This window comes from Zonotrichia albicollis, chromosome 2, assembly GCF_047830755.1.
Source record: "Zonotrichia albicollis isolate bZonAlb1 chromosome 2, bZonAlb1.hap1, whole genome shotgun sequence".
Lineage (NCBI taxonomy): Eukaryota > Metazoa > Chordata > Aves > Passeriformes > Passerellidae > Zonotrichia > Zonotrichia albicollis.
In genome coordinates this window covers 73,567,643-73,593,407 of record NC_133820.1, presented here as the reverse complement: position 1 = coordinate 73,593,407, position 25,765 = coordinate 73,567,643, and the positions used below count along the sequence as shown (strand labels likewise).

The window sequence follows — 25,765 nt, the reverse complement described above, 5'->3', positions numbered from 1 at the left end:
AAACCTTTTTCATTAATTAAATCATACATCTTAAAAAGCTCAGTCACGATGTTTAAGGAAAGAGTGTCCCTGCTTCCACCTCTTCCTGGATGCTAATTCACTTTCCCGATCCCTCTCACTCCTCCACCCAGCAGATCTTAAGTTTAAAAGTTTAGCTGGTGATCGAGAGTGATTGCATCTGAGTTGATGTGCATCTACCTTGGAGAGCTGTTTCTGTCACACATTCTCACTCCTCTCTCTGGAGTGAGAACGCTCAGTCAGAGAGCATTTGCCCGGCACAGTAACTCTCCCCCTCCTTAACTCTGAAGAATGCTGGTGCTGCCACTGCCCCCGACGGGCTCGGCCTTGGCCAGCAGTGCGAGTGTCCCGGAGCCGGCTGACATTGGCTCTAGGCACGTGGGGGAAGCCACCCCCGTAGCCCCCTGCTACCAAAACCTTGCCACACAAACCCAATAAGCAAGCTGTCATGCTTTAAGTCTAAACACAAAAGAATGCTAACATGGCTTTTTACAAATGAAAAGAGCCTATGTTCGTAAAAAATGTTTTCTTTGTATAAATAGCTGTAGTTTTCAAAGTTTTCTACTTTAAAAAGAAATTTATTTACCAGCTCATTGTAATCAACAAGTCACGTAAAAAAAATGCAGTTCAGACTGAAGATTTTAGCTTCCTCGGGGAACTGGAGTATTCAGAAATTACAGAAACATGCCAAAAATGAAGGTACTCCAAGAACAAGGACCCTGAAATCTTCATGTGCTCAAGTGAAGGAGCTGTCTGTGGAGGTAGCTAGTGGCAGCACAGGGACAGCAGCAGCTCCAGCAGGCCAGGGAGCTGTGTGACACCTGGCAGCCCCCAGCTCACCCAGCACTGGCACCTGCCTGGCAGGTAGCAGGCTGAGCCCTGGCACCCGGCTCACATGGGCACGCTGCCCGCTCCACTCACAATGCAAACGCAAAGCCTCTGCCACAGCTGCCATCCATAAAAGAGCGATAACAACATCTCTGCCTCACAAAAGTACTGCAGGGAAAATTGAATTTGAGGTGGAAAGCATTCAGAGACAAAAAGTGGGTATTTTTATGAGCAAATTTGGAGTCTTTTTAATCAACAACTAAACATTTGAAGCAACGTATTTATTATACCCTGCATTCAAAAATACTGCAAAGATCACATACACAAAACCACAGTCCATAGTCTGTTAGCTTCCTCCACATGCTCCAAGGAAATGCCACACAGAAAAGCACATTTATTTTATATACAGTAATATATTGCATTTGATGCTATAATTAAAAACATAATTAAAAAGCAAAACCAATTAATATTGTCCACTATGGTAAAAAAAAATTGAATCACTGGACTGTATCATATATCCATCTTAACTATGGCTAACCAACCTAGAAAACAAATACAACTATAAAAATGGCTCAGATGAAAAGGAACATTTTATGAACTACCACTGCCCCTCTGATCCTCCAGTACCAAAGGTGAAGCAAATAACAGGAACTCATCCAAAACTCCAGAGCTTCAAATGCACAAAGAGAGGCCTTGCACGCCAAAAAAAAATTTATAGAACCTTTTCAGTTGGTAAAGACTTTTAAGATCATCAAGTCCAACTATTAATGAAGCACTGCTAATTCCACTACTAAAACATTTACCTGAGTACCACATCTACATATCTTTTAAAAACCTCCAGGGATGGAGACTCAACCTCTTTCCTGAGTAGCCTACTTCAAGTCTTAATCAACCCTTTCTGTAGAGAAAGTTTTTCCTAATATCCTAAACCTCCCCTGGGAAGAAACTGAGGTTTTTCCTCTTGTCCTACAACTCATTACTTGGCAGAAAAGACTGACCTCCACCTTGCTCCAACCTCCTTTCAGGAAGTTGAAGAGAGCTATGAGGTCTCCCCTGAGCCTCCTCTCCAGGCTGAACAACCCCAACTCTCTCAGCCATTCTTAAGACTTTCACCCCAGATCCTTCACCAGACTTATTCCTCCTCTTTGGACATCTCCAGCATGTATACATAAATATAAAAATAATACATCTAGAGAAAAAGAAAACCTACACAGTTAAAAACAGGAAAAAGCAATCTGCAACTAACCAGTGCCATCTGAACAGTTCTGATGAGATTCAGTGACCCTCACTGCAGAGGGTAGGCTGGATATTTGAATCGGAATGAGTCACTGCCCCATTTGCAATCACCACAGCAATTTATCTTTCTTATCTTGGACACCTAGCTTAGAAAGAGATGAATGGCCTTCTGGAGGCAATTATTTCTGTACATTTAATGGAGATATAAGAGTAACCAGCTCAACACAGGCATCTAAATTTTAGGCAATTAAATTTGGACAGAGAATTAAACTTGTGTCTATTGTTGGACCATAACTCCAAGACTGCACATTCCTGACAACGGGCATCAAGACAAGAGCACAAGTACTACATTTTGAAATGCACAGGCTTATATTTACCTACTGTTTGAATGCAACTGCAGGAAGAGCTTTCAGTATTGTCAGAAAAGATAAAGCTTCTCCAAAATAGGCAGAATCATAACATTAGGGAAAACAAATTTCTGTCCTTATAAACAGCAATTAAAAATATGTATAGACACATTTAAACTCTTCTGAGAATCCTAAGAAATCTCCTAGATTCCTGAATGTTAAAGTTCTTCTTAGGAGGAACTAAACTTGTGCTTCCTCCTCTTTCCTCTAATAGGAAGACAGAAACAGCTACTACAGTCAGTTTTGTAGAGGACTTGCCCAATTGTTACACCACCCTTCAACAATGTCTGAACTTCTTGATTCAGGAATATATGACAAATTGATCTGGATGATTTCAGGGAAACAGCTGCTTCCAACACTGAAATACTTCTATACCTAGAGCACCAATGGCTGCCATAGATTCCAGAAATACGGAGAAGGGAGAAAGTGCACATCAAGATGACTGAATGATGTCCTTCTGGGAGTCACCGTCTCCAAGCACATGCAGCACCACAACAGCCAACACCACAGCTATAGCCATAAGCTGCTTGCACAGTCCAGTATAGAATATTTTTATATCGAAAAGTAAATTACTACCTCAACATTAAAATAAACCCCTGACAAGCAAATATTGCATGTAACTGTAAAACTCTGCAAGTCTGCAAATTCAGGTGTCGGCTTTAAAAAAAAAATTGCTTTGAATTTCTTCATTTAACAGACATCCCCATAAATTTCTATTTTGTGTGACTCAAACTTGCAACAAATGGTATGCAGACAGTTTATAGTAGCAATAATGCAAAATCTTACAATTTCTACTCTGTTTCATCCTATGTGCACCACAAAAATTCTTCCATTTTGCACTGCCTCTAGAAGTTTCTGAAGTTGATTTTATAACTAAAGTTTCACATGTAGATAGAAAATTCAGGAAGAGGAAAATAAAGCTCTCAATAATTTATCAAATAGGTTAGACTGAAAAACTACATGTTCTTTTCAAAGCCTATGTATTACTACACAAAAATTACATTAAAGACACACACAATACCAGAAGAGACAGAAAATGCAAACATTAAATGTCAGACAGGCTTCATGAACAGTATTTTCATGTGTATTTACTCACATCACTTCAGGCATAGGCAATACCACAATATGCTGTAACTCATCTTCAATAGCTACTATTTGCATCCACACTAAATACAATATTATGGCACCCTTGGAACTTTTTTCCCTTTTGCTTTTTTTTCTTGCTACTTTTTTTTGTAAAGATATTGTGATCACAGGATCCAAGTGAAAAATATGAAATTATTAAACATGCCATCAAGGGCTTCCATAACATGAGATGGCATTACCTTTCACAAAATGGAATTAAGCACAGTTAGATTTTAGTTAAAAGCACCAAAAAGACAAGCTTTAACTTCGATTGCCCTGCTTGAAACACCTACAGTTTTTTTGGCCTGAGTAGTTATCATTCTGATAGGAATTTAGAGATATGCACTGAATGTGCAACCCACACTTCTGAAAATCCTGACTCCAGCCCTCTCCATTGCTCTGCTTTAATTCCTAGTCAGAATTCCCACCCTTTCACTTCTTAACCTTCCCTATCTGATAGAAAACAGTCTTTACTCAGACACTGTCTGAAAACGAGGACAGCGTCAGTGAGCTGTTACAGAGATACTCAGTAACACACACAGAGAGGCAGACAAAGAGCACTACACTCTGAGTGCTCAGGCAAAGCACCTTGGCATCTGGTTTACCATTTTTCTCTTCTGGCAACACCAGATTGGGAAGTGCAGTCCACACACACCTGAGGGACAGGATGCCATCCAGAGGGACAGGCTCAAGGAAATGGCCTGTGGAACCTCATGAGATTCAGCAAAGCTGAGTTCATGGTCCTGCACCTGGGCTGGAGCAACTCCCAGTATCAACACAGGCTGGGGGATGAAGGCATTGAGAGCAGCCCTGCTGAGAAGGACTTGGGGGTGCTGCTGGATGAAAAGCTGGACATGAGCTGGCAGCATATGTTCAGAGCCCAGAAAGCCAATGGTATCCCAGGCTGCATCAAATGAAGCAGGACCAGCAGGCTGAAGGAGGTGATTGTGTCCCTCTGCTCTGCTGAGACCCCACCTGGAGTGCTGCTCCAGGTATGGAGCCCAGCACTGGAAGGACGTGGACCTTCTGGAGCAATTTCAGAGGAGGGACACAAAAATTATCAGAGGGATGGAACCTCACCTGAGGGAAGTCTGAGAGAGCTGTGGTTGCTCGGAATGGAGAAGAGTAAACTTATTGCAGCCTTTCAATACGTGAAAAGGCTTATAAAAAGGATAGGGACAAGATTTTAAACAGGCCCTCTTGTGATAGGACAAGGAGGGGTAACGGTTTTAAACTAAAAGAAGTTGGGATTACAACTAGATATAAGCAAGCAATTTTTTTACAGTGAGGGTGAGGAAACACTAGAACAGGTTGCTCAGAGAGGTTGGTAGATGCCCCACCCCTGAAACATTCAAAGCCAAGAATGAGGCTCTGAGCAACCTGATCCAGTTGAAGATGTCCCTGCCTATGGCAGGGGGGCTGGACTAGATGTCCTTTAAACATCCACCCTGACCCACACTATTTAATTATTTTATTAATAGCATGAAGTCGGCTATGCATGCTACAAAATTTGTTCATGACCTTATAGCCTCAGAAATATCTGTCATACACCAAAGCTCTTTAATTCACACTGAACACAGGAAAACACTTTTAATATAATTCACAAAGAGATTCAACAGAAGGCACCCCATTCCCCCCTCTCTATATTCCACTGACAAACTGTGAATGCCTAACTAAACAACTCAGTAAGGGCTTCTGTCTTGCTGTACACTCAGCCTAGGCTTATCCTTTATGACCAGCTATTTATTTTGTCTTTACTGATTTAAGGATCTAAACATTGTATGCTCAAAAATAAAATTTTTAAAAATGCTTCTCATGAGACCATTTTCACATCCCTCTCCACAAACATAATTTGCTCCCTTTTCTTTGATATTACTCATAACTCTTTGAAAGCTCAAGTCACTGCCTACACTTTGGCAAGACTATTACTCTGCTTACTAGTGAGAAGAGAAGTTAATGGTTTGACAACAAAATATTTGGCTTTCATGAAGACTGGTCAAATAGCCATGAGTCATAGTGCTGTGATCTCAAACTTGCTTTGCCCATACAAATTTGACCAGACTACTCCCTCTTTACTCACAGACTTCTTCCTCAACCAGGCACCACCTGGTTATTCACCACTCTTTGCTTTACATTCTGCCTATCTGCACACACACCTGTGTCTCCTCTGACGTTTCATTAATGGGTAATTCCTGATCCCTGTGCTAACAACTGCAATCACAGAATTGACTGTGAAGTCTCACCACACAAAACCGCACAATAACACACATCCAAGTATTCTTGACGTGAATTAAATTCATACATTCTGCTCCTAATTCTGAACATTTTAATGGGACTGAATTAACTCAACTCCAGCTCCATCTTCTATAGGCAGATGGCAATATATTATCAAAATTACATAACTAACTGCACGTGTATTCATAGCTCCACCTATTTTATCAGTGAGGTGAAATGGGGTAATTTGTGAGCAAGCCTTGGGATATAGAGTGGTGTTCTACAGGCACTAAAGGCTTGAGATGCTCACCTCCAGCCATGAGCAGCATATACAATCTCCAGCTTTCCCCTGACCAAAAACATCTCTTTAAATTCCTCACACAACTGAAAACTGCAAACTTTGGTACACAGAAATGCAAAGGACGCTGATAAAAAAATGACAGAGGAGAAATAAGGGTGAAGAACAAAGGTAGAAGAAAACAACAAAATAAGTAAACATGTCTCTGTTTTTTTTTTTTTAACATTACTTCAACTAAAACAATTCATTTTTCTGCACTCTGATGTCTTTTCAGCACAGTTCAGAAAGGATATGCAGGAAAAAATGGAGCAAGATGAGGCATGTGTTTTTTGTCATGAACAGGTAACTAGTATGACAGCCATTTGGTCAGATAAGTAGCTGCTTTTTTAAAATGCTTTTCCTTTTTCTCTTTTTGCTTTATGGTTATTTGACTGGATCTAATATGTTAGCAAATGTGAAAACATTCCAAGAGGAGACTCATGCTCTTGTTATCTGTTCAGCGTCCTGTTGATTAACTGAAAGCTCTCATTACCAGCAATTCTGCCATCCTTCACTAATACACACCCACCCCTGCTCAACTACTTCAGGTTCTGTTTTCCTTACAAGTTTTACAGATAGTTAAATTCCAGTCTACTTCCATCTGAAGTATTAAGAGCTAAAACCTTGGTACACACCTGCTCTTGATCTCTGACAGCTGAGGGAGGTGTTGGAGGGCAAAAGTAATGCATCAGAATAAACAGAGAAGTTAAAGTCACAACTGCTGCATTCTGATTTCCAGGGAGAATAAAATACAGCTGCTTGGACTTAGGACCAATTATGGTGCCTCATCATGAGAGTTAGGAAGCTGCAGAATTTTAAAAATAATGCTCAGGACCATCATCTTCCTTATTTTGAATAAATCAAGATAAGATCAGCCGAATCTATGAAAACAGTCCCCTTCAAAAATTAATCTCTCCTGTTCTGCAGGATAATTATCTGCCAATAAGCATATATGGTCTATAAAATAAATCAGAAGAGAACATCATCCCTCTCAGCCATTTTCATTTTTGACAAATTCTGATAAAATCCTTCCTGCACCTGCTGAAATTTTATCTACCTCAATATTTCAAGAAACGGTCACTTTCAACCTGTCTTGAATGAAGAGTTTAGCATCTGCTTCTGAAAGCATGAAGGGATTAAAAAGCATTTTACCACAGCTGCACGTTTCCTAGCAAAGAATAATTGCAGTGGATAATTGTAACACCAAATATCATCGTGCACAAAAATTAGAATTCTTCTTAGAGCACTGCATAAACATAGCATCTCCCCACAATTTCAGGGCTAGGTATCTGACCCTTTGTCACTTCCTTCTGTTGAACCTGCTCTAAATGCTAAAATACACACAAAGGAAAAAAAAACCAAAACAATCAAACAAACCCACAGACTGACTCACTAAGCCTAAGGGGTAATTTGCCTGAGATCCTGAGGCGCCTCTGAACAAAGTTTGATTATATATAAATTGGGGAATGGCATCAAAGAGGAATTACTACTCTAAACAGTGTGTATTGCAGATTCACAAAGCACAGGAGGCAGAATACATGTCTCAAATCCCCAGGGCCTGAGCTGGTATCCATTTTACCTAGACTGAAACACTCCAGCTGCTAAACTAACGAGCATAAGGCAGAGACAGGCACTTTTGCCAAATTTCTCTCCCCTCCTTTTGTATTCAGTATTTGGAAGGAGCAAACACTTCGGAGATTAAATAGATAAACCATTTCACATGAAGTCTAGTTTATTCATTTTTGTTTTACTGACCAAATCCAAAAGTTTTTTAAATGCAGTTCAATTAGTCTCAGAAAAACAATGATTATATATTATGCAGTTTGTCTAGCAGCCATGTCACACAGATGAATTCTAATCACGCAAGCCAATTTTAGCCAAATTTGACAAAGAAACAGAGATCTCAAAGACACCTAAGTTTCCCCTAAGTTTCCCAGAAATCAGCTGCCTGGTAGGAGCAAGACATACAAATTAGCAGTTGCATTGTGGAAAAAGGAAACAGAACTTGGCTGCCATCCACCTCCAGCAGGAGCAATCAACTGGTCAATTGAAGCACTCGCCGAGTTCCAAACCAGCCATAACACAGGCTGGTGCTTGCCAAATGCAGAGGGACGTGAGAGGAAGCCAAATGTGTTCTGGGCTAGGACAGGCCACACGAAGGAAATGAAGGCAGGATCGTACACAGGTGCTGGGGAGTACCAAGGGCAGTGCAGCAGCCCCATCATGGGAGGCAAAGGGGAGAGTCTGCAATAATTAGTTCAGTATTAGGAGCTTGAAGACAACCACACTTTCTGATTTCCACAGCTCTGAAAAGCCTATTTTCAACTTGGTTTTCATTTCATCAATGGAGCCAAGTAATTGTATGATGCTATGACTCAAAACTGGACTTTACTGCTTTAATACAAGAGTTTCAAATTTTATGCTCTAATATTCTGATTAAGAAATAATGAAATCAAGTCTGTGCCACAACATTTAGGAAGCAATATTAAGCTAAAAGGTACACAGTGAAATATACATCTTCATCCTGTGGAAAAATGGGAGCAGGCAGGCAGGCAAGCAAGAACCAGCAGAGATAAGATATCTCAAGCAAAAGTCACCTCTCAGCTGAGAACTGGAACGGGTTACACCCTCCATCTGTCAAATAGTAAAATAGGTCTATCATCTTCATAGAGAGGTGGCATGGTGATGCTAAGCTTTTTTATTCTGCATAGGAATATCTCTACAACCAGTCACAAATTCTCACAGAACTGTGCAAGTCAAGTCCCACCTCTTTCAACTGCAAATTGTCACTCTGACATCCAACTCTTCTACCCAAAATCACAAGTACATGATAGGCTAAAAGGCACCATGCAAAGGCCACGCACTTGCAATTTTGAAACTTTCATGTAATTTACCATGCACTATATTTAGCTTAATGAGCTGGAAATTAACTTCCTTTGAGGGCTAGGAAGTTGAATAATACCATAACTGCATCACATCACATTTTCTCAGTCATGTGGTACTCTCCTCTATAATGACAGAGATGGAATATCTATCTCCCTTCATCTTCTTCTTTCTCCTTTTCCTCATCTGCTTTTCTTAAGCTCTCCCTCCTGTCTGCCCTTCTCTACTTGACAGTAACAAAGCGGATCAAAAATACAGAACACCTTTCTTTTGAAGACTAACTAGAAAGACCAGGTTTCTTCACCATGAAAAAGACCAAAGAAGGTATTTAACATATCCATACACTTGAAAGTGACATTAAGGAGATAAAAAGGGATTGGCTACTCACCATCCCTAAGTTAGCAGGTGGGAAATTGAGCAAAATTGGGAAAAGAGTGCTTCCTATAGCATGTGAAGGTGTTATTCACTATTCTGTGGCTGCTGAAATTTAACATGGGTTTAAGAAAACACTGCACAGATCCACGCAAAAAAAGTTCATCAGAAGTTTACAAGAAAGCAAACCTCTAGCTGAGGAAATCACTGCAAAAAAACCCAGTAGTTAGAAGATGGGGAAACATTCTGAGACATCATCTATGCACATCTGTCACACTCTCGGGCTTCACCACAAACATAAGTTATTGCCCTTGATTAGAGACAGTTCTGGGACAGAAACTTTGAACACACTCCACCTCACAAATTAGAGCAGCCAGACCAAAAAAAGTTATTCTAGTCATGGTTATTATAGAGTACTGACTTTCCATGTAATGCATGTTCTATAATGAAGAAGTATATCACTTTTTTTTTTCCTACACATCAGCATAGCTTGTGCTGGCATAAGCATGGCAAAATTTTATTAATATGACCACACTGAAGTTTAAAATAGATGCGCAACTTTCCATCAAAAAAAAGTAACAGAAATTTTTTTGGGGGGTGGGGGGAGAGTGTAGAGGATGACATGCTAGTAAAAATTGAACAAGGCAAGATGTACCACCATAGCAATTCCTTGTCCAAAAGGAACATCACAGAGCTCAACAGAAAGAGCCAAGCCATACTCCTCTTTCCAACCACTGACACTAGGAAGCAGCTGAACAGAAAGCAGCTCTGGGGCTTCACAGTGTAGAACAATTTGAACACAAACCAGTGTCTCCATACAGTGGTAAAGCCTAAAGACATGCTGGGCTGCAGCAGCGAGACTCCAGTCAGCAAATCAAAAAATGTTAGTATTTTTCTCCCCATAAATTATGGGGGAGAATGTCTATGTAATGTCTCTGTGTCCAGTTTCAGAGGTCCCCATTATGAGAGAACATCCCCAAACTGAAGACAGAGACATTCTCATTCTCATGAGGTGTTTTGGAGGCTGCAGGCCACAGGAGGAGACACTGAGAGCACCACTGTTCATCCCAAAGAAGAGCAGACCAGAGGAGGAAGTTGTTGCCCTGCCCACCATCTGAACATGGCTAAGGAGAAAAAGCCAGTTCTGAGTGCTGTGAAGTGAAATGAGAAAGTGCAAGAAACATGGGCTGAAACCTGGGAAATCTCAAATGGACACAGAGAGAAAAACTCTCCCAAAGAGTGGCTAAGCATAGAGCAGGCCATCTTTGAGATATTCAAAGCTCAACTAGACAAGACCTTGAGCAAGGTGACCTAGCTTAAGTTAGTCCTGCTCGGAGCAAGGGCTGGGACTAGGATTGCCTCTTCAGAATCTGGCCAAGTAAACTTTTTTTTTTAATTATATATTGAGCAAAAAAGTAAAACCTGGCATCTTAATAATAATTAATTCCCAAAAATACTTTCTCAGAGGAACCTTTTCTACATTTTTTCCCAGCAAGAATACTTAAAAGCTGGCTTATTGAGACCGGAATATGTAACATAATATTCTTACATATAAATAACAAAAGGCTCAATCTTTAGTAGACCAAGTATAAATTTGATCATTTTTAATCACCTTATTTAGCTTATCAACTGTACTCATGAAAGAGGCTATTAATATTTCTCAATTCAAGCTGTAAAATCTTACTTTATTACCACACAAAAGCAGCACTGAACCACAAAACTACAAAATGAAACTTGGAAACATTATTAATTGCTATTTTGTTATTAAAGCATGTCTTCCATACCAGTGTCAAAGACCTGGACTACTTCAAGACACTTCATATTAATTTCAGAAATAATAAAAGTTTAACATGCCCAGTGTTTGCTGACTCAAAAAGCAAGATGTAAGAAATTTCCTTCAGTTTTATTCAAAACATTTAAAACAGAATTTTATGACCGACAAGAATAGCTGCTATAATGGGTACTGCTCTTAAAGAATCAATTCAAGAGCTCTAAAAAAACCTTAGCTTTTCAAGACACCCAAGGCACATCCCTCCCTCCTACATATCAAAACTGGCACAAACAAAAAAAGAAGCTACAATCTGCTTAGAAGAAAAGGATGAAAGATGAGGATCACTACTGAAACAATGAAGTATATCAAAACTGAAATGCCAGGCAGAAAGTAATTTCTTTTACAGCTGCAGTCATCAATGCTTAAAATGCACACATCCCTATCATTATTACTGCAATTTTAACTCAGCACAGAAAATTCTGGATACAGAGCAGTATCTTCAACCCTGCAGAGGTGCCCTGTTTACTTTTATTCTACTTTATGTTAAAATAACCATTTCTACAGACCTTTAAAACTAGATTTACAAAATATGACTCAAAAGTAAGCAGCATGAAGGCATGCACTCTAGCAATGCAAGAGAAGACACACAAAGACTTGTTTACAATTAATCTGAAAAGCCCTACAGCAATGGAGATTAATGTATTCCTAATAAAATGTAATCCTAAAAATTAATGTATTAATGAGATTAATGTATTCCTAAAAAAATACTACTGCACCTTTGTGGTATTCCAAAAGTGATATCCAAGTTGCAGTTCATCAGTGTTGTGTTTTAATCCAGCAGATAGATACACAACACGCTCACCAAAAAATCAAACACTCACCCTCTGCTCATGTTTGAGGTGAAACTGCATGATTTAGAGGTAACCACTGTACCAGGCTGTACCAGCCCACAGACCCTACTACCACCCACTTCTACCCAAAGCCAGGGGCAAATGTCTGTGTCATATTCTTAAATAGTTGTTACACCCTGAACGACCTGAAACCCATTCAGGAGACACAGCAATAGGAACATGCTGGTTTGAATATGCTGAGGATACTGAAAGTTTCTCCAAAGCTACTGCAGTTAGCCTGGAGCAGAGGGGGAAGATGGAGGAGCGTGTCCTCGGCAGCCACAAGTGTGTGAGGAGGAAAGGGGCAGGCACGGTGCAATTATTCCCGCTTCCCGTAGATGGCTCCCGAAGCTCGGAGATGGCAGCAGTGAAGCGCAAGCACCGCAGCAGCCTCACAACCACAATGTTACCGGGAGCCAGCGCTACAAAATTCAACACAATGAAAAGCTCAGCCCAGCCCCCAGAGGCGATCAGCAGCACAGAATTGTTACTTACACAACATATAGACACTTATACATATATACACCTAGACATTTAAAGCAAGTATTGTCAATATACAACACAGCTCTACACACAAATCAATACTGTAAGGCAAGGGTAGGTGAAGATGAAATATTAGAAAGAATATTTTACTGTGATGAGGCACTGGGAGAGACTGTGCAGAGAGGCTGTGGATGCTTCATCCTTGCAAGTGTTCAAGGCCAGGCTGGATGTGGTTTGGAGTGACAATCTAGAGTCTAGTAGAATGTGTCCTTGCCCGTGGTAAGAGGTTGGATGGAAGCAGGTAATCATTAAGGTCCCTTCCAATCCAAGCCATGCTATAACTCTACAATTACAACAAATTTGTTTCAACATGCTCCAGTCAGATCTTCCACTGTTTCAAACCCTTATGTCCCATACTGGGTGCCAAAAAAGGAAATGTCGTGATTTAAGCAGCAGGTAGCTAAACACAACACAGCCACTCATTCCTTCATCCACAGTGGAATGGGGAAAAGAGCAGGGGGAAAAAAAGTCAAATTTGAGGGTTGAAGTAAAGATAGATTAATAGCACACAAAAGGAAGAAAAATAATAAAAATTATATTTATAACTAATTAATATATACATAAGTGAAGCACAGTGCAGTTGCTCACCACTTATAGGCCAAGGCCCGGCCAGTTCCCAAGCAGCAGACCCTGATCAGCATTCCCCCTAGGACATACACTGACCATCATGCCATATCCTATGGAAAATCCCTTGGCACAACTGGGGTCAGCTGTCCTCGCTGTGTCCCATCCCAGCTCCTTGTGATCACCAGCAGGTAGAGTGGAGTAAGGACCTGAAATGTCCCTGACAATATAAACATTGCTTGGCAACAACTACATCATCAGCATGTTATCAATAGTATTCTCATCCTAAATCCAAGTAGAGGTCTCTAAAAAATGCGAAGATGATCATCCAAACGACTGCAAAACCAAGTTAAGTATCTGTAAATGCAGTCTAAATGTGCTATCAGGAACATACTTTTTCTAACTGTATTTTTTCATTAAAAATGAACTGTATTCTTTCATTACAATGTTTATAGTTATGCCTACAGAGTTGTAATAGAGAAAGCATTTTTTCAAAGTTAGTAAAAATTTAAAGACCACTTTGCAGAAGGGAAAATATGCATTGCCCTTCACTACTATTGCTATAAATAAAGGATAAAAAAATCTGCCATGGTAAGACACCAAATTATATTCCTTTTCATACTGTTTACCTAAATGTTCTTTGAAGTAACAGGCAAAAATCAGGTACTGAAGTAGCTCACCCCTACAATTTATTTTCATATTCTTTGGTTTAATTAATACTTTCAATTCAGGATTTTGGCATTGCAGGCTCAAGAAAAGAAAGGAATTAAATTAAGGGCTCTAGCATTCAAGATTCATCTAACCTCCCAGCCAGATGATGTGTAACCAGAGAACAACATATGTTCTTTATTCTCTTGCTTTTTCTGAATGATCTTCTAATTGAAGCTCTCACTTCCCTTCCTTCCCGAGTCAACCTCATCTGATAGAAAATTGCTCTCTGTTCTGTCAATAAGTTTGGGGGGGAGGAGAGGGACAGACAGTTATTACTGTTATTAAAAGATAAAAATTATGACATTATAAGAATCAAACAACATTGACACACAGTAATTACTCTGAACAGAGAAAAAATACAGCAAGACACTTAAAAGTAGAATATGCAGTTACAAAGCACTAACTTCATCTCTAGTACAACAGCATGAGGAAAATATGACCGCAGCTAAAGCATAACAGCAATTACTCTTCTAGACTAAATTAAGCTTTTTCCATTTCATCATGTTATGATCATATGGTGGCATGGTTTAGTTAGGAACTAAAACATAAATTAAGAAAACAGAACAGAGACTAATGTGGTGTTCAGAAAGACATTCTCTTTCCTTCTCTTCCCCATTCCCAAACACAGAGAAAATCACACACTGGTAAACTGTCAGCAGCATTCTCCAATGAAATCTTTTCCATCTAGAAATCACAAATAAAGAATCTTTTTCCCAAAGTGTCCAAAATCATAAATGAGCATCAACTGCAAATTTGTGCAAGAGTTATTTGATCAAGGCTGAATTCAGTGGATTTACAAAACTTAAGCATAAAAAAAAACTTCAAGTTCTTCTTTCTTCATTTGCTTATTCCATACCAATTATCTCTATTTTAGACAATTCTTCAAAATTAAATTCTGAAACATATGCCAGAAATTTTTCAGACCAAACTCAGAATGAGAGATTTCTTTGGCCATTAACAAAGAGATTACTACAAACAGCTACTACTATTTAATGACACAAAAATTGATTGAAATCATTTTATGCTACACATTCAAGAATTATTTAACTATTAAACAAACCCAAACCTGTTTATCTTCAAATATTAAGTATAAGCAATGATGCCTCCACTTCCTTACTCTGATTTTCATAGTTACAAACCAATCTGATGTTATTTCTTAACAAAAATTGTAGATAGCACTCAAGTGAAAAGTTGCAGAGGTATTTGGCAAGTATTTGCCAAAAGGCAGAATTCCAGGCTGTTTCTTACACTAGCTGAACTGCAATTCTCTCATCTATCAAAACCTACCTGTGTATTACACGACTGTGTATCGTACCTAACATCTGAACTTAAGAACACAACTTTAAATAAGTTTTAAAACCAAGAATCATGACTGTCCTCATTACACATTCTGTTTTCAATGAAAAGCAGCTTGATGCATCATATTTTTCAATAAGGATGCTCTCCTCATTCCTTAGCAGCTCATGACTTCAATACAAAGTGTGCCTCATTCAGAAATCACTACTCTGCACAGTCAAAACCAGACCCCTGAAAATCACCTACCTTCTCTTCAGCTCCTTCACTGATATTTTCCCCCCCTCACGCTCTTCTCCAACTAACAGTTAAATCGAAAACTTCACACTTGCTAGTACTTTCAGCTGTATAACAGAAAGTGTGCTAAGAGGAAAAATGTAATGGTCATTAGCATTTCAATTCTAAAAAGTAGCTTAAAGTTCACCTCTGCTTTGTATTTAAAACTGTCTTGGACACAGTATCACAGTTACAAAAGTAAAAAAAAGGTATTACTTGGAAACTCTGAGAAAACTTAACTGCCCTGATGCCTTTTAAAGTCTCTGGCACTCCCACTGTACAATGAACCTAATAGAAATTACAGCTACATCAAGCAAAAGAAGTGAAAATGTGCTTCCATAATAAATGGTAATTTCCATTTCTATCATCCTAACAAGCAAGACCATGAAACAAGATGATCCACCTGGTGAAAGATGTATTTTACCTATTCAGTAGACTGCCATCAATATCAGAGCTAAGTGATTTCATATCCTCATTAAATAGGAGAATAACATTATTAATGCCTTTCATAAGGGTAGTGGATAATGCACACTTCTAGCCTGCGATTTAATGCTGTATCCCAATTTACATCTGTAAGTATTGAAACACTAAGATCACACATTGTATTTTACAACAGCAGAAGAATATAACACAGTGAAACTTCAGCAGACTGAAAAAAACAAGTGAACATGAGTCTCTAACAGCTACTTAATAGAAGAGATTTAGTGATAACACAGGCATACTGTTATCTAGCAGTAATAGCTGTGATGCAAAAATGTCAAACTTTTCCAGGTAACACACAGATATGCCCAAGATAACCTCACTAACTCCAAACTTTGATAAGATAAGCTTCCAGCAAGCAGCACTGCTGTAAACAGCAGATGCTAGAAACAGCCCCTGCAGTCAGAAACTGCTGGACAAGAGCTCTTGCAAGTTTCTGCTCCTTGAGAAGATTTGCTACTCCATGCAGGCCAACAGGCCACAGTAATTTGGCATACAAAAGTCACAACACTGTGGAGGGCTTACTTTGCTCATGTAACAAAATTCTTAAAATTCTGTTTTTCTTTTCTTCTCAAATACAAGCTGTGAACACTTTCTCACTCACATTTTCCCAAGAAAATGCTGGCAGCCACCCTGAAGTGCTAAGTTGAACACAAATATACTAAGGCTGGGGCTGTGCCAAAGACACAGCTGCCATGCCACAGAGAGTATCTTGAAGCTGTCTTAACACACATGGCTTTTTCTCCTCTGGCTTTCTTCAACAGCTTTTTTTTGGATATGACACAGCACTAGAAGCTCTAGCTACTCCTGGAGCACTAGGAGATAAACAAGAAGAAAGAAGAAGCCAGTCTTGCCCACTGCCCCCAGACAGCACTCCCTCCCAAAGCAGCGAGTTCAGCACTCTGTTTCCCAGTAAGTCTTCATTTGCTGTCAGTTAATGGCATCACTGTCATTTCCAAAACCTAGGCTACATTTTCCAAAGTCAGGGGTTCAAAATGATGCCAATACAAGAACACCCATCATGCTTCAATTACTTACCAGTGGTACAAAGATTATTTAAACCACTTTCTTTTTCCTTAAATGTGCAAAGAAGCTCCAAGGTTGTACATCAGTCCTAGAGCTGTCCAGTCCTCCTAAAATCTGACACCTCATGACTATGCATTACATTAAGAACATAAAAAGTGATTAGAAACATGCACATACTATTCATCCCCTGGAGAGCCTTTCCTTCTTCCTGTCAGCTCTATTAGAAAGACTCTTACTGGAATTAAATATGCTCCTTTTGCTCCAAAGAAGTAGAAAATGTACTATTCCTGAAAGTATGAACAATATGCATAGATTGGAGAATCAAGCCTTAAATTTATTTTAATCCTATTGCTATGACAATCACAGCAAAAAATAACTGATGTACAGGATATTTAATATCTAATGTTTCCAAGTGTAATTCTCTCTAACTAAATTCTCTAATTCTCTCTAACTTCAGGACAGCTTCCTACTCCTATGTACTCCTCCGTGTATTATTTATATAAAGCTGTATTCTAGCCAGCAGTAACGCACAAAATATACACAGAAAATACTAACGAATATCACTGTTATCAGTATGAACAATAACAGTACCTTACTCCAAGATCACCAGCTACTTTCCCACCAGCTTGCTGCTCAAGTACTCACTGTCTGGAGAGTGTGAGCACACAGAAATGGAAGAGATTAAAAAAAAATCTGTTTCAAGAGTCTTATAACATGATTTCAGAACACAAAGACTTTGCAAAGGTCTTTCTCCTGATATCCCGTTCATCTATATGCAACATCCACTCCAAATGCCTCAAATTTCCACATTCTAGATAACACTGACATTCTGACTAATAATTTAAATTACCATGAAATATAAGTTTAAAAGAACCTACTTTTGCTCAAATGGTAAGATACTGACTTTCAGAAAACTTTAGATTTCTTAAACACACTGCTGCTTTTATTAATTCACCCTTTCTTTGGGAAGTTCATTTGGGTTTGCTGGAAAGGCAAATAATAATCAAGCATGCTGCTAATTCTATCCTTTCCTCAAATCCCTACCAAAATCCCATTAACGCTACACTGAAAAACAAAATTTCTCTGAGGCAAAAGGTAAATCAAACCAGAACAATAAATCTCAATTGCCTAACAAGCTCCATCCCATCACCTTGCTTGTGTGATGATATGATATAAACTAGTTTAACAACAGAAAAATTTATAGAAAGTATTATGGAACTCAGTGGACAGGAGGTAATGTACAGTCTTTAATATGAGCTCTTCAGAGAGCACCAGCACAAAAAGACGTAGAAAGAAGGAAACTAGAATGTCACTGAATCAAGCCCTTTAAGTAACACTTGCCCTAACAAAGTATTTGCATCCCATCAAGAAGGCTAAGCCTAAGAATTACAATGCTAAGTAAATTACTTCTGAAACAAGACTCAATACATTCAAATTCCAAGAACTCTGAAAAGGAGACTAGCTATGGGAAGCCTACACACTTCCAAGGAACGCATTGATTGGAAAGAATCAATGTGAGACACTCTACCAAGAAAAGTCAGGACACTGAAAAGGCAGGCGTTAAAAAGAGAACTGCAGCAATCTAAAGGTCTTTAACTTTAGATCTGTTCCAAGTGGAGTAAGCTTTTTTCTTTCCTTTTTTTTTTTCTCACAGTAGCAACAACTTCATTCCAAGTTGCAACAATTCTATAAATCAAGAACATCTTATATTAGTGCTTTAGCTTCCTAGCAGAGAAACCAGCAGGTGAAGTCTGTGTTCCCCAAGACAGTGCATAAATCGATTCAAGATCTCACATAAAAAGATGAGGGGAGAATCTCTCCCAGCAACTGATGAAAACCAGAAGGGTGAGTTACAGCAAGGCAGTGGAAGTCACAGCTGAGATGGAGTACATAGGGGACTGTCACACTTGCTTTGCCTTTTTGCTCTGTTTTCCACAGTTCAGTTCATTTCTCTCCAAATCCTCACTCCCTCTTCCCTCTTCTCCAATCAAGAGGAGAAAATCCTTTTCTTCAGAACTATGGTGTGAGGACCCTTTACCTAACAATATAAAAATAAGAACATAAATGGTGTTTTAACTTACGCAGTCTGGGCTGTCTAACATGGTTCCATTTTTGTCAAGGTTGGCCAGAGACAGATGATCCAGGTCAAGAATGCAAACCACAGCAAATACCTAGACATAAAGTGTCCACAGTAATTCCTGGCTATCAGCCATCTTACAGCTGGTAGTCCAACTTCACTGTAGAGTTCAGTATTCAGTGCAACTATTCCTACCTGGCTTTGCCTAATTACAATTTAACTCACTCACTTTTTCTGCTCCACTATATCATGTGGCAAATAAGTTCCACAATTTAATTACACATTACTTGACAAGCTACTCTAATTTTCATCAGGTAGCAAGTTTAATTCACCACGTGGCCTAATTCTTGTCCTAAGAAAAGCAGCTACTCTTGCATTCTACTCATCATTTCTTTATGATCTATGGATTTTATAGATCTCTATCATCTCTTCCCCCATTGTTCTGTTTCTCAGCACAGAGTATCTTCCACATCTCTTATCCACTTTTTCAGTATCTATTAAACCCTTGCTGTGCTGGGATGATCATATTAATGCACACTGTTAATGATTTCCACACACCACCAATGAACATAATGGCCTAACAATGATTTAATTCTGTGTGAACAATTCCCAATAGCTGTCTGACCACTGCCCTTCTCATGCATGTACATATGTAACAGGAGCAAATTTAGAGCTTATCACTCTGTAGACAGGTTTGCATTATATTCCTCTGTATGAGCATCATTTGGCATTCACCAGAACTGAACTACACTTGCATGTGAAAGAACTGGGCAATGGCTTTGGAAGAGTTTGCTGCAAGTACTTGATAAGTTCGTATTTTACCAATCCCCAAAGACCAACAAACTGCTACAGTGCCACAGTACTGTCACTCCTTAAGAATATTTTTTAATATAATGAACCCCTTAATCCTAGCAGAAACCTACTGCTAACATTGTTCCAACATGAAGCAATCATTTATCTACCTTGTTTCTCATCTTTTAACCAACCATACTAACCCACAGGATAATCACTTGTCTTCAGCAAATAAGCTTTGGTTGAGGTCCTTAGTCAAAAATTTCACCTACTTTTAAACCAATCTGCTACTGACTTCAGTAAGTGCTTGCCAATTCTAGCGTTGCAGCATTCAGTGAGCAATAACTGTGTAGGATTTGGTGAGTAAGAGATCTACTTTAATTTTATGTCCTGCCTGCAGATTATATAAACCTCACCAAGTTCATTCCCTTCAGTTCTCTCTTCTGCAAACAGCAGTGTTCCTAACGTTAGTCCCCTACCTCTTTCCATCTCCTTATTTTACCCATCTTTTTTTTCAACTTTTAATTATAGCCCTAAATTTCTTTATTATATTTGTAACAATTCCAGCTAGTAAGAGTTATTTTTCAAACACCTGGCATCTTCTTTAAAAAGAAGGGGGAAAATAGCATCTGAATTAGTTTCTAGGGGTTGTTTCCCTTAACAGAATGCAAAATGCTGGACCTTTTGCACTCCTCCAGAGTGAAAATGAAATGAACAATTCAGGTTCTAACTACCCACTACTGGTGACCCAGCAGGAATGCCAACTGATCAGATCACCCAGTAAGGGATACACATGAACAAATAAAAAATGCAATGACATAGCATTTTGTTTGTACTGGCATTTTGAGATTTTACAGTACCAACCAAACTTCACAAGATTTTGCTATCACAAAAGAAGTCTCAAGAATCTCAAAACAGATGCATCTCTCCTGTGAAACACAAGATGTGTGTTATGCTTGTGTCTAAGGAAAATCTTGTCTCCTGCCTGAGCTTGCTCAATATGCAGGAACCAATTTCAGCTGTGATTTCCAAAAACGCTTTATTGGAATAGCAAAAAAACATGAGGGAAAAGCAGATCATCTTGCAGAATTCTGGAACTGACTGCCAAATGCCTGCTGTGCTCTTAGAAAGTGGTGTTAGATTCTCCCTTTGAGAACTTCCTTGTGTTTCCAGGCATACACCTACTTTTGCTTTAGAGTTTGGATCATATCAGCTGATTAATCCTACAAGAGGACACATGTGAACAAACCAATCTTAAACCCAGTATGCAGCACATCACCCACTTGCTGAAATACCAAAAACTCAGTTTAAAAGTCTGTTGCACATCAACTTGATATTTTTCACTTACAAAGAATATACAACCACAATGACATTAATATAAAGGTTTTCTCAGGGACTGTTAAGCAGTATTCTTTTGTTTTCCAAACAACTAGTACAGTTCCATTTCCCCTTCATCTCTGGAGTAACTTTTCATAGTCACAGCTTTGTTTACATAATCTTCAAAATACATCATGCTTTACAAGATAGTATTTTTTGCCATAGAGTCACTAATTTCTAGAGCATCACACTGCAGTAAAAAAAAAAATCTCCACTAGTTGCCAAAGAACTCACAAGTACATTTAGCTGTATTAAAAAAATCTTTACTTATCCAGTTTGCACCTCTTGCTTTCCTACAGAGATCAATCACCAGCCCCGAGATCTGTGAACCACAGGCCAAACCTGCTGTAGGCCATGGCATATTTTTCATTTTTGACAATATGTTGGCATTTCTATGTAATAAATTCCCAAGTTCTGCAAAGATCTAGGAATGCTGTAGAGGTCTTGGCTTTTCATATTCACTTGTGAAATGCCACCCAGGAAATTTAAACAAACAAACAAACCAACCAAAAAAATACGCCACAAAAAATTATGTTGCAAGGCAGTAAGAAGTGACTTACAACTCATTGTTTACATAAGGGGCTGTATTCAGCAGTTCTTCTGGACTTCACTTCTGGTAATAAAACTGGATTCACTACTTCAAGCTCCATTAAAGCCCATATTTTAATAAGAACACTGGAAAACTAGTTCTGAAATTCATTAATGTAACTATAACAATACAAAAGGGTAATTCTGCCACTTGACCTTCCTCATGTTTGATAATTAAATAAAAAGTTAATACAGAACTTCTGTTCCAAGACAGAATATCTTTTTCACCGACACATAATACAAACACCTTATCTCTCCCCTAGCAGGAGCCAATATCTCATTCCAAGGAACAGTTCAGTGCATAACAAAAAGAACTAGGACCAAAAAATTCAGACTTCCAATGAGAGCTGCAGGGATCTGTCTTCAGAAAAACTACAATTCTGCACACAAACTACAGGGGCCTTTTATTCATTTTCATAAAACACCACCGTCACCAAAAAAAAGAAAAAAAAGTCTCCCAACTTTACCTACCACTGTTACGTTTACGAGGTAGGGCTACTTTACCTTTCAGAAGCTGACAAAAATGTAATTAATAGACTGAAGGTAAACATTACTAATTCAGAGACAATTTTATAACAGATTATTCTGGCAATACCTGGTTGAGGGAGGGGAATAAATATATAATTACTGTTCAGTATTAACTACACTTTATTATTGTTCTACTTGAAAAATAACTTTATTTTTAATTCAGAATCACAAAAGGTAAACACTAGTTGCAGAAACTGACGTAAACAAGTGCCTACCTTAACTCTCTAACCTTGTAGGGTTTAAGAAACTTACTGTAAAATCCAGTCAGTACAGGCAGTATTTTACAAGCTAGCAAATCTTAAGCTAAGCAAGAACAACTTTTTTTTTACTTGACGTGCCATGCAGTGCTTCTGCAGTTTAAGTGGGACCAGATTTTAACACATAAAGCCAGTTTTGCTTTTGTACTAGAAAACTTATTCTGACATCAGGTGACAGCAACAGTAACCACCAATTTGGTACAAAACATTATTTAATCACCAGTGTAGTCCAACACATAATACTACATTAAACACCACTGAAGGCTCACTCACAGATGTGTTAAATAACTCTAAGATTTAATATTATGAGAAAAATCCTAAGAAAGAGCAACAGCAAAGCAATTAGAAGGACGGATGTTCAGGTTACTACTCTTTTCTGAAGTGCATGAATACAGCTAAGCAAGATTCCTAAATTGTTATTTCTTTTTCCACCTCAAATTCCTCAAAAGTACATGTGTGAATTCCCCTCTCCTTTATACTGCCCTTCCCAATGCAACTAGGTCAGGGCATAATTCCAGCGGACCTGATAACGAGCCCATTACTTGCCCCTTCAGCTTCCAGCCTCTGGCTCCCACCCTACAGAACTGCAAGAGTAACAACTGTTGAGAGCCATTCAAGAGTCTGTACCCCCGAGGAGGGCAGCAAGCACTGCAGAGGGACAGACTGTTTCAGAGGCACCTCATATTTGTGCTGCCAAAAACCTGAAAACCATTCACCAATGGCACTCGTTCAGCTGAAAAGGCAGTAAAACAACTCAAGAGCTGAAAACTGTGAAAAAAAATTGAATAGGCATTGGAAAGCAAGAAAAGCAAACTAAGAAAATAAAATTACTTTTATGGAAAACTTTTGCACTTTTGGAGAGGTCTAAGTACAGGAAAGGATTTGGGCAAGTTTCAAGTCACAGTCCAAAATTCCCATTAAACTAGCTAATGTTATAAAAAGTAGCAGAAAAAGTTATGATTATTTCAATTCAGCAACAGCCAGGAGCCACAGGATCGTGCACCCCAGAACCACTTTGAACAATATTTCTGGATCTTGATACACTTATCCTGAAGCATACCAAAGGACACCTAATTACTCGGTTTGGTTACTATTACCAGAAAGTAGCAAAAGCTGGTCCAACAAACACAGCATCTCCGGGGGTTAAAGGAGGTGATTGTCCCACTATATTCAGCACTGGTGCGGCCTTACCTGGACTACTGTGCACACAACTGGAAAACTATGTGAAGGTCCTTAAATATGGATGAGGGCAATCAAGCTGCTGGCATGTCTTGTGAGGAGCAGCTGAAGACCCTGGCTTGTCTCCACTGGAGAACAGGAGGCTGAAGGGCAAACCTCACTGCTGTCCTACAGCCTCCTGAGCGGGGGAAGTGGAGAGGGAGGTGCTGGTCTTTTGTGCCTGGATCCAGTGATAGGATGAACAGGGATGGCTCATAGCTGTGTCAAGGAGGGTTCAAACTGGATATTCCTTTACTGAGGGCATGGTCAAACACTGGAAGAGGTTTCCTATGGTGGCAGTCAATGTCCCAAGCCAGTCAAATGTTTAAGAGGTATTTGGCCTGTGCCCTTAATAACATACCAAGATTTGGTCAGCCCTGAAGTCATCAAGCGATTTGACTAGATGATTGTCACAGGTGCCTCCTAAGTAAATTATCCTGTTCTATTCTAAATCACAGGATACTCACTTTAACCTTTTCCATCTTGGAACCACAATCCAGGCCAACCACTAATGTAAACAATAAAACAGAAATATCCCCAACACACTACTGGAAATAACTTTGTGTAAGTTGCTTTGTGCTTTAGCAGGTAGCACTAAAGGTTTGGTGAAAGACTTTCCAAGTAGTTATGGAGAAAAGTCAGCATTGACTAATAAGTGAATCACTTCAACTAAACAAACAAACAAACGAAAAAGCCCCAAACAAAAACAAAAACTTCCTACAACGCAAGCTCATCTCTAGGCTAGCAAATAAGTATTTGTAGCAGGTATTTGAAAAGCACAACTCGATGAAACACGCTGTTCCAAAATGGACATTGTGTGCCCAACGACTGGGACTCCGTAGAAAACACAAGTACCCGAGTTCAAGCCTCATGTGTGGTTCATTTACCCCGCCATAACTCCACTTTTTCATCTTGCCTCCCTTACCGAAGGGGCGCACCGTGCCACCACCAGCCCCAGCACCACGGGCAGGCCAGGCCTCCGGGCGAGGCCGGTCCTGGGGCAGGCGGAGAGGCCGCCGCCGATCCCGAGGGACCTCGGGGTGGCCCCGGTATAGGGGCGCCAGCCCTTCCCTGCAGGGCCGGCAGGACGGGCCGGGAGTTCTGCTCCGGGACGGGCCGGCGCCAGGCCCCGAGCGCACCGGGGGCAGCGCAGCCCCCTGCCCGCCACCGACGGGCTCCGAGCGGAGCTGGGGTGGGGACGCCCCCCAGCACCGCACGCCTCGAACACGGGGCACTGCCCAGCCCGCCCCGCCGCCCGGAGTCACCCCCGGAGGCGGAGGCGGCGGCGCGGCCGAGCTCGGCCCCACTTACCAGCCCGACTCGGAGAGCGCCGCCCGCGCTCGGTCGGCCATGGCGCCTCCCCCGCCGCTCGCCCGCAGCACTCGGGGCCAGCGGGCGCTGCGGAGACCCCCGGCACTCACTCGGACGGGGAGAAGGGACGCGGGGCCCGCTCGTTCCCCCGCCCCGCGGGCCTCTCCGGGCGCTTGGGCCGGCCAGGGGGAGGGAGGGAAGGGGGGAAGGGAAGGAGCGGAGGGAAGGAAGGGGCGGAGGCGGCGCAGGCATAGACGAAAAAAGCCCGCGACCGGCGGCTGCCTGAAGCTGCTGCCGCCATGGCGGGGAAGGGAAGGAGTGAGGGCAGCGGCGGCATCGGGCCTGCCGCCGTGTAGTGTCGGGGAAGGGTTTGTTTAAATGCGTTTCGTCTGTGAATAGTATTATTGACAGTAACGTTGATCTGGGAAAGGCTCTCCTCAAAAGGCGAGTTGCGGGTGAGGAGGGATTGAGCTGGGGGTCGGTCTCTTTCTCCGGGCAACAACAGCTAGAACAAGAGGACACAGTCTCAAGCTGTGCCCAGGGAGATGCAGGCTAGAATTAAGGAGGAAGTTTTTTACAGAAAAAGTGGTCAAATACTGGAATCATCTACCCAGGGAGGTGATGGAGTCACCATCCCTCAATG

General features: G+C 40.3%; 1 protein-coding gene across 2 annotated transcripts in view; it reads right to left on the bottom strand.

Annotated features, from left to right (window-relative positions):
* Nucleotides 1-25,421, bottom strand: part of TDRD3 (tudor domain containing 3) — a 90,842-nt gene extending 65,421 nt beyond the window's left edge. The window contains exon 1 of one of the 2 annotated variants that reach the window (XM_026795417.2): nt 25,123-25,421. In XM_026795417.2, the coding sequence (XP_026651218.2) occupies nt 25,123-25,163 (41 nt within the window). In that variant the 5' untranslated portion in view covers nt 25,164-25,421. The remainder of the gene's footprint in view (nt 1-25,122) is intronic. The other variant, XM_005490266.4, reaches the window with a different exon arrangement.
* Nucleotides 25,422-25,765: the final 344 nt, after the last annotated feature.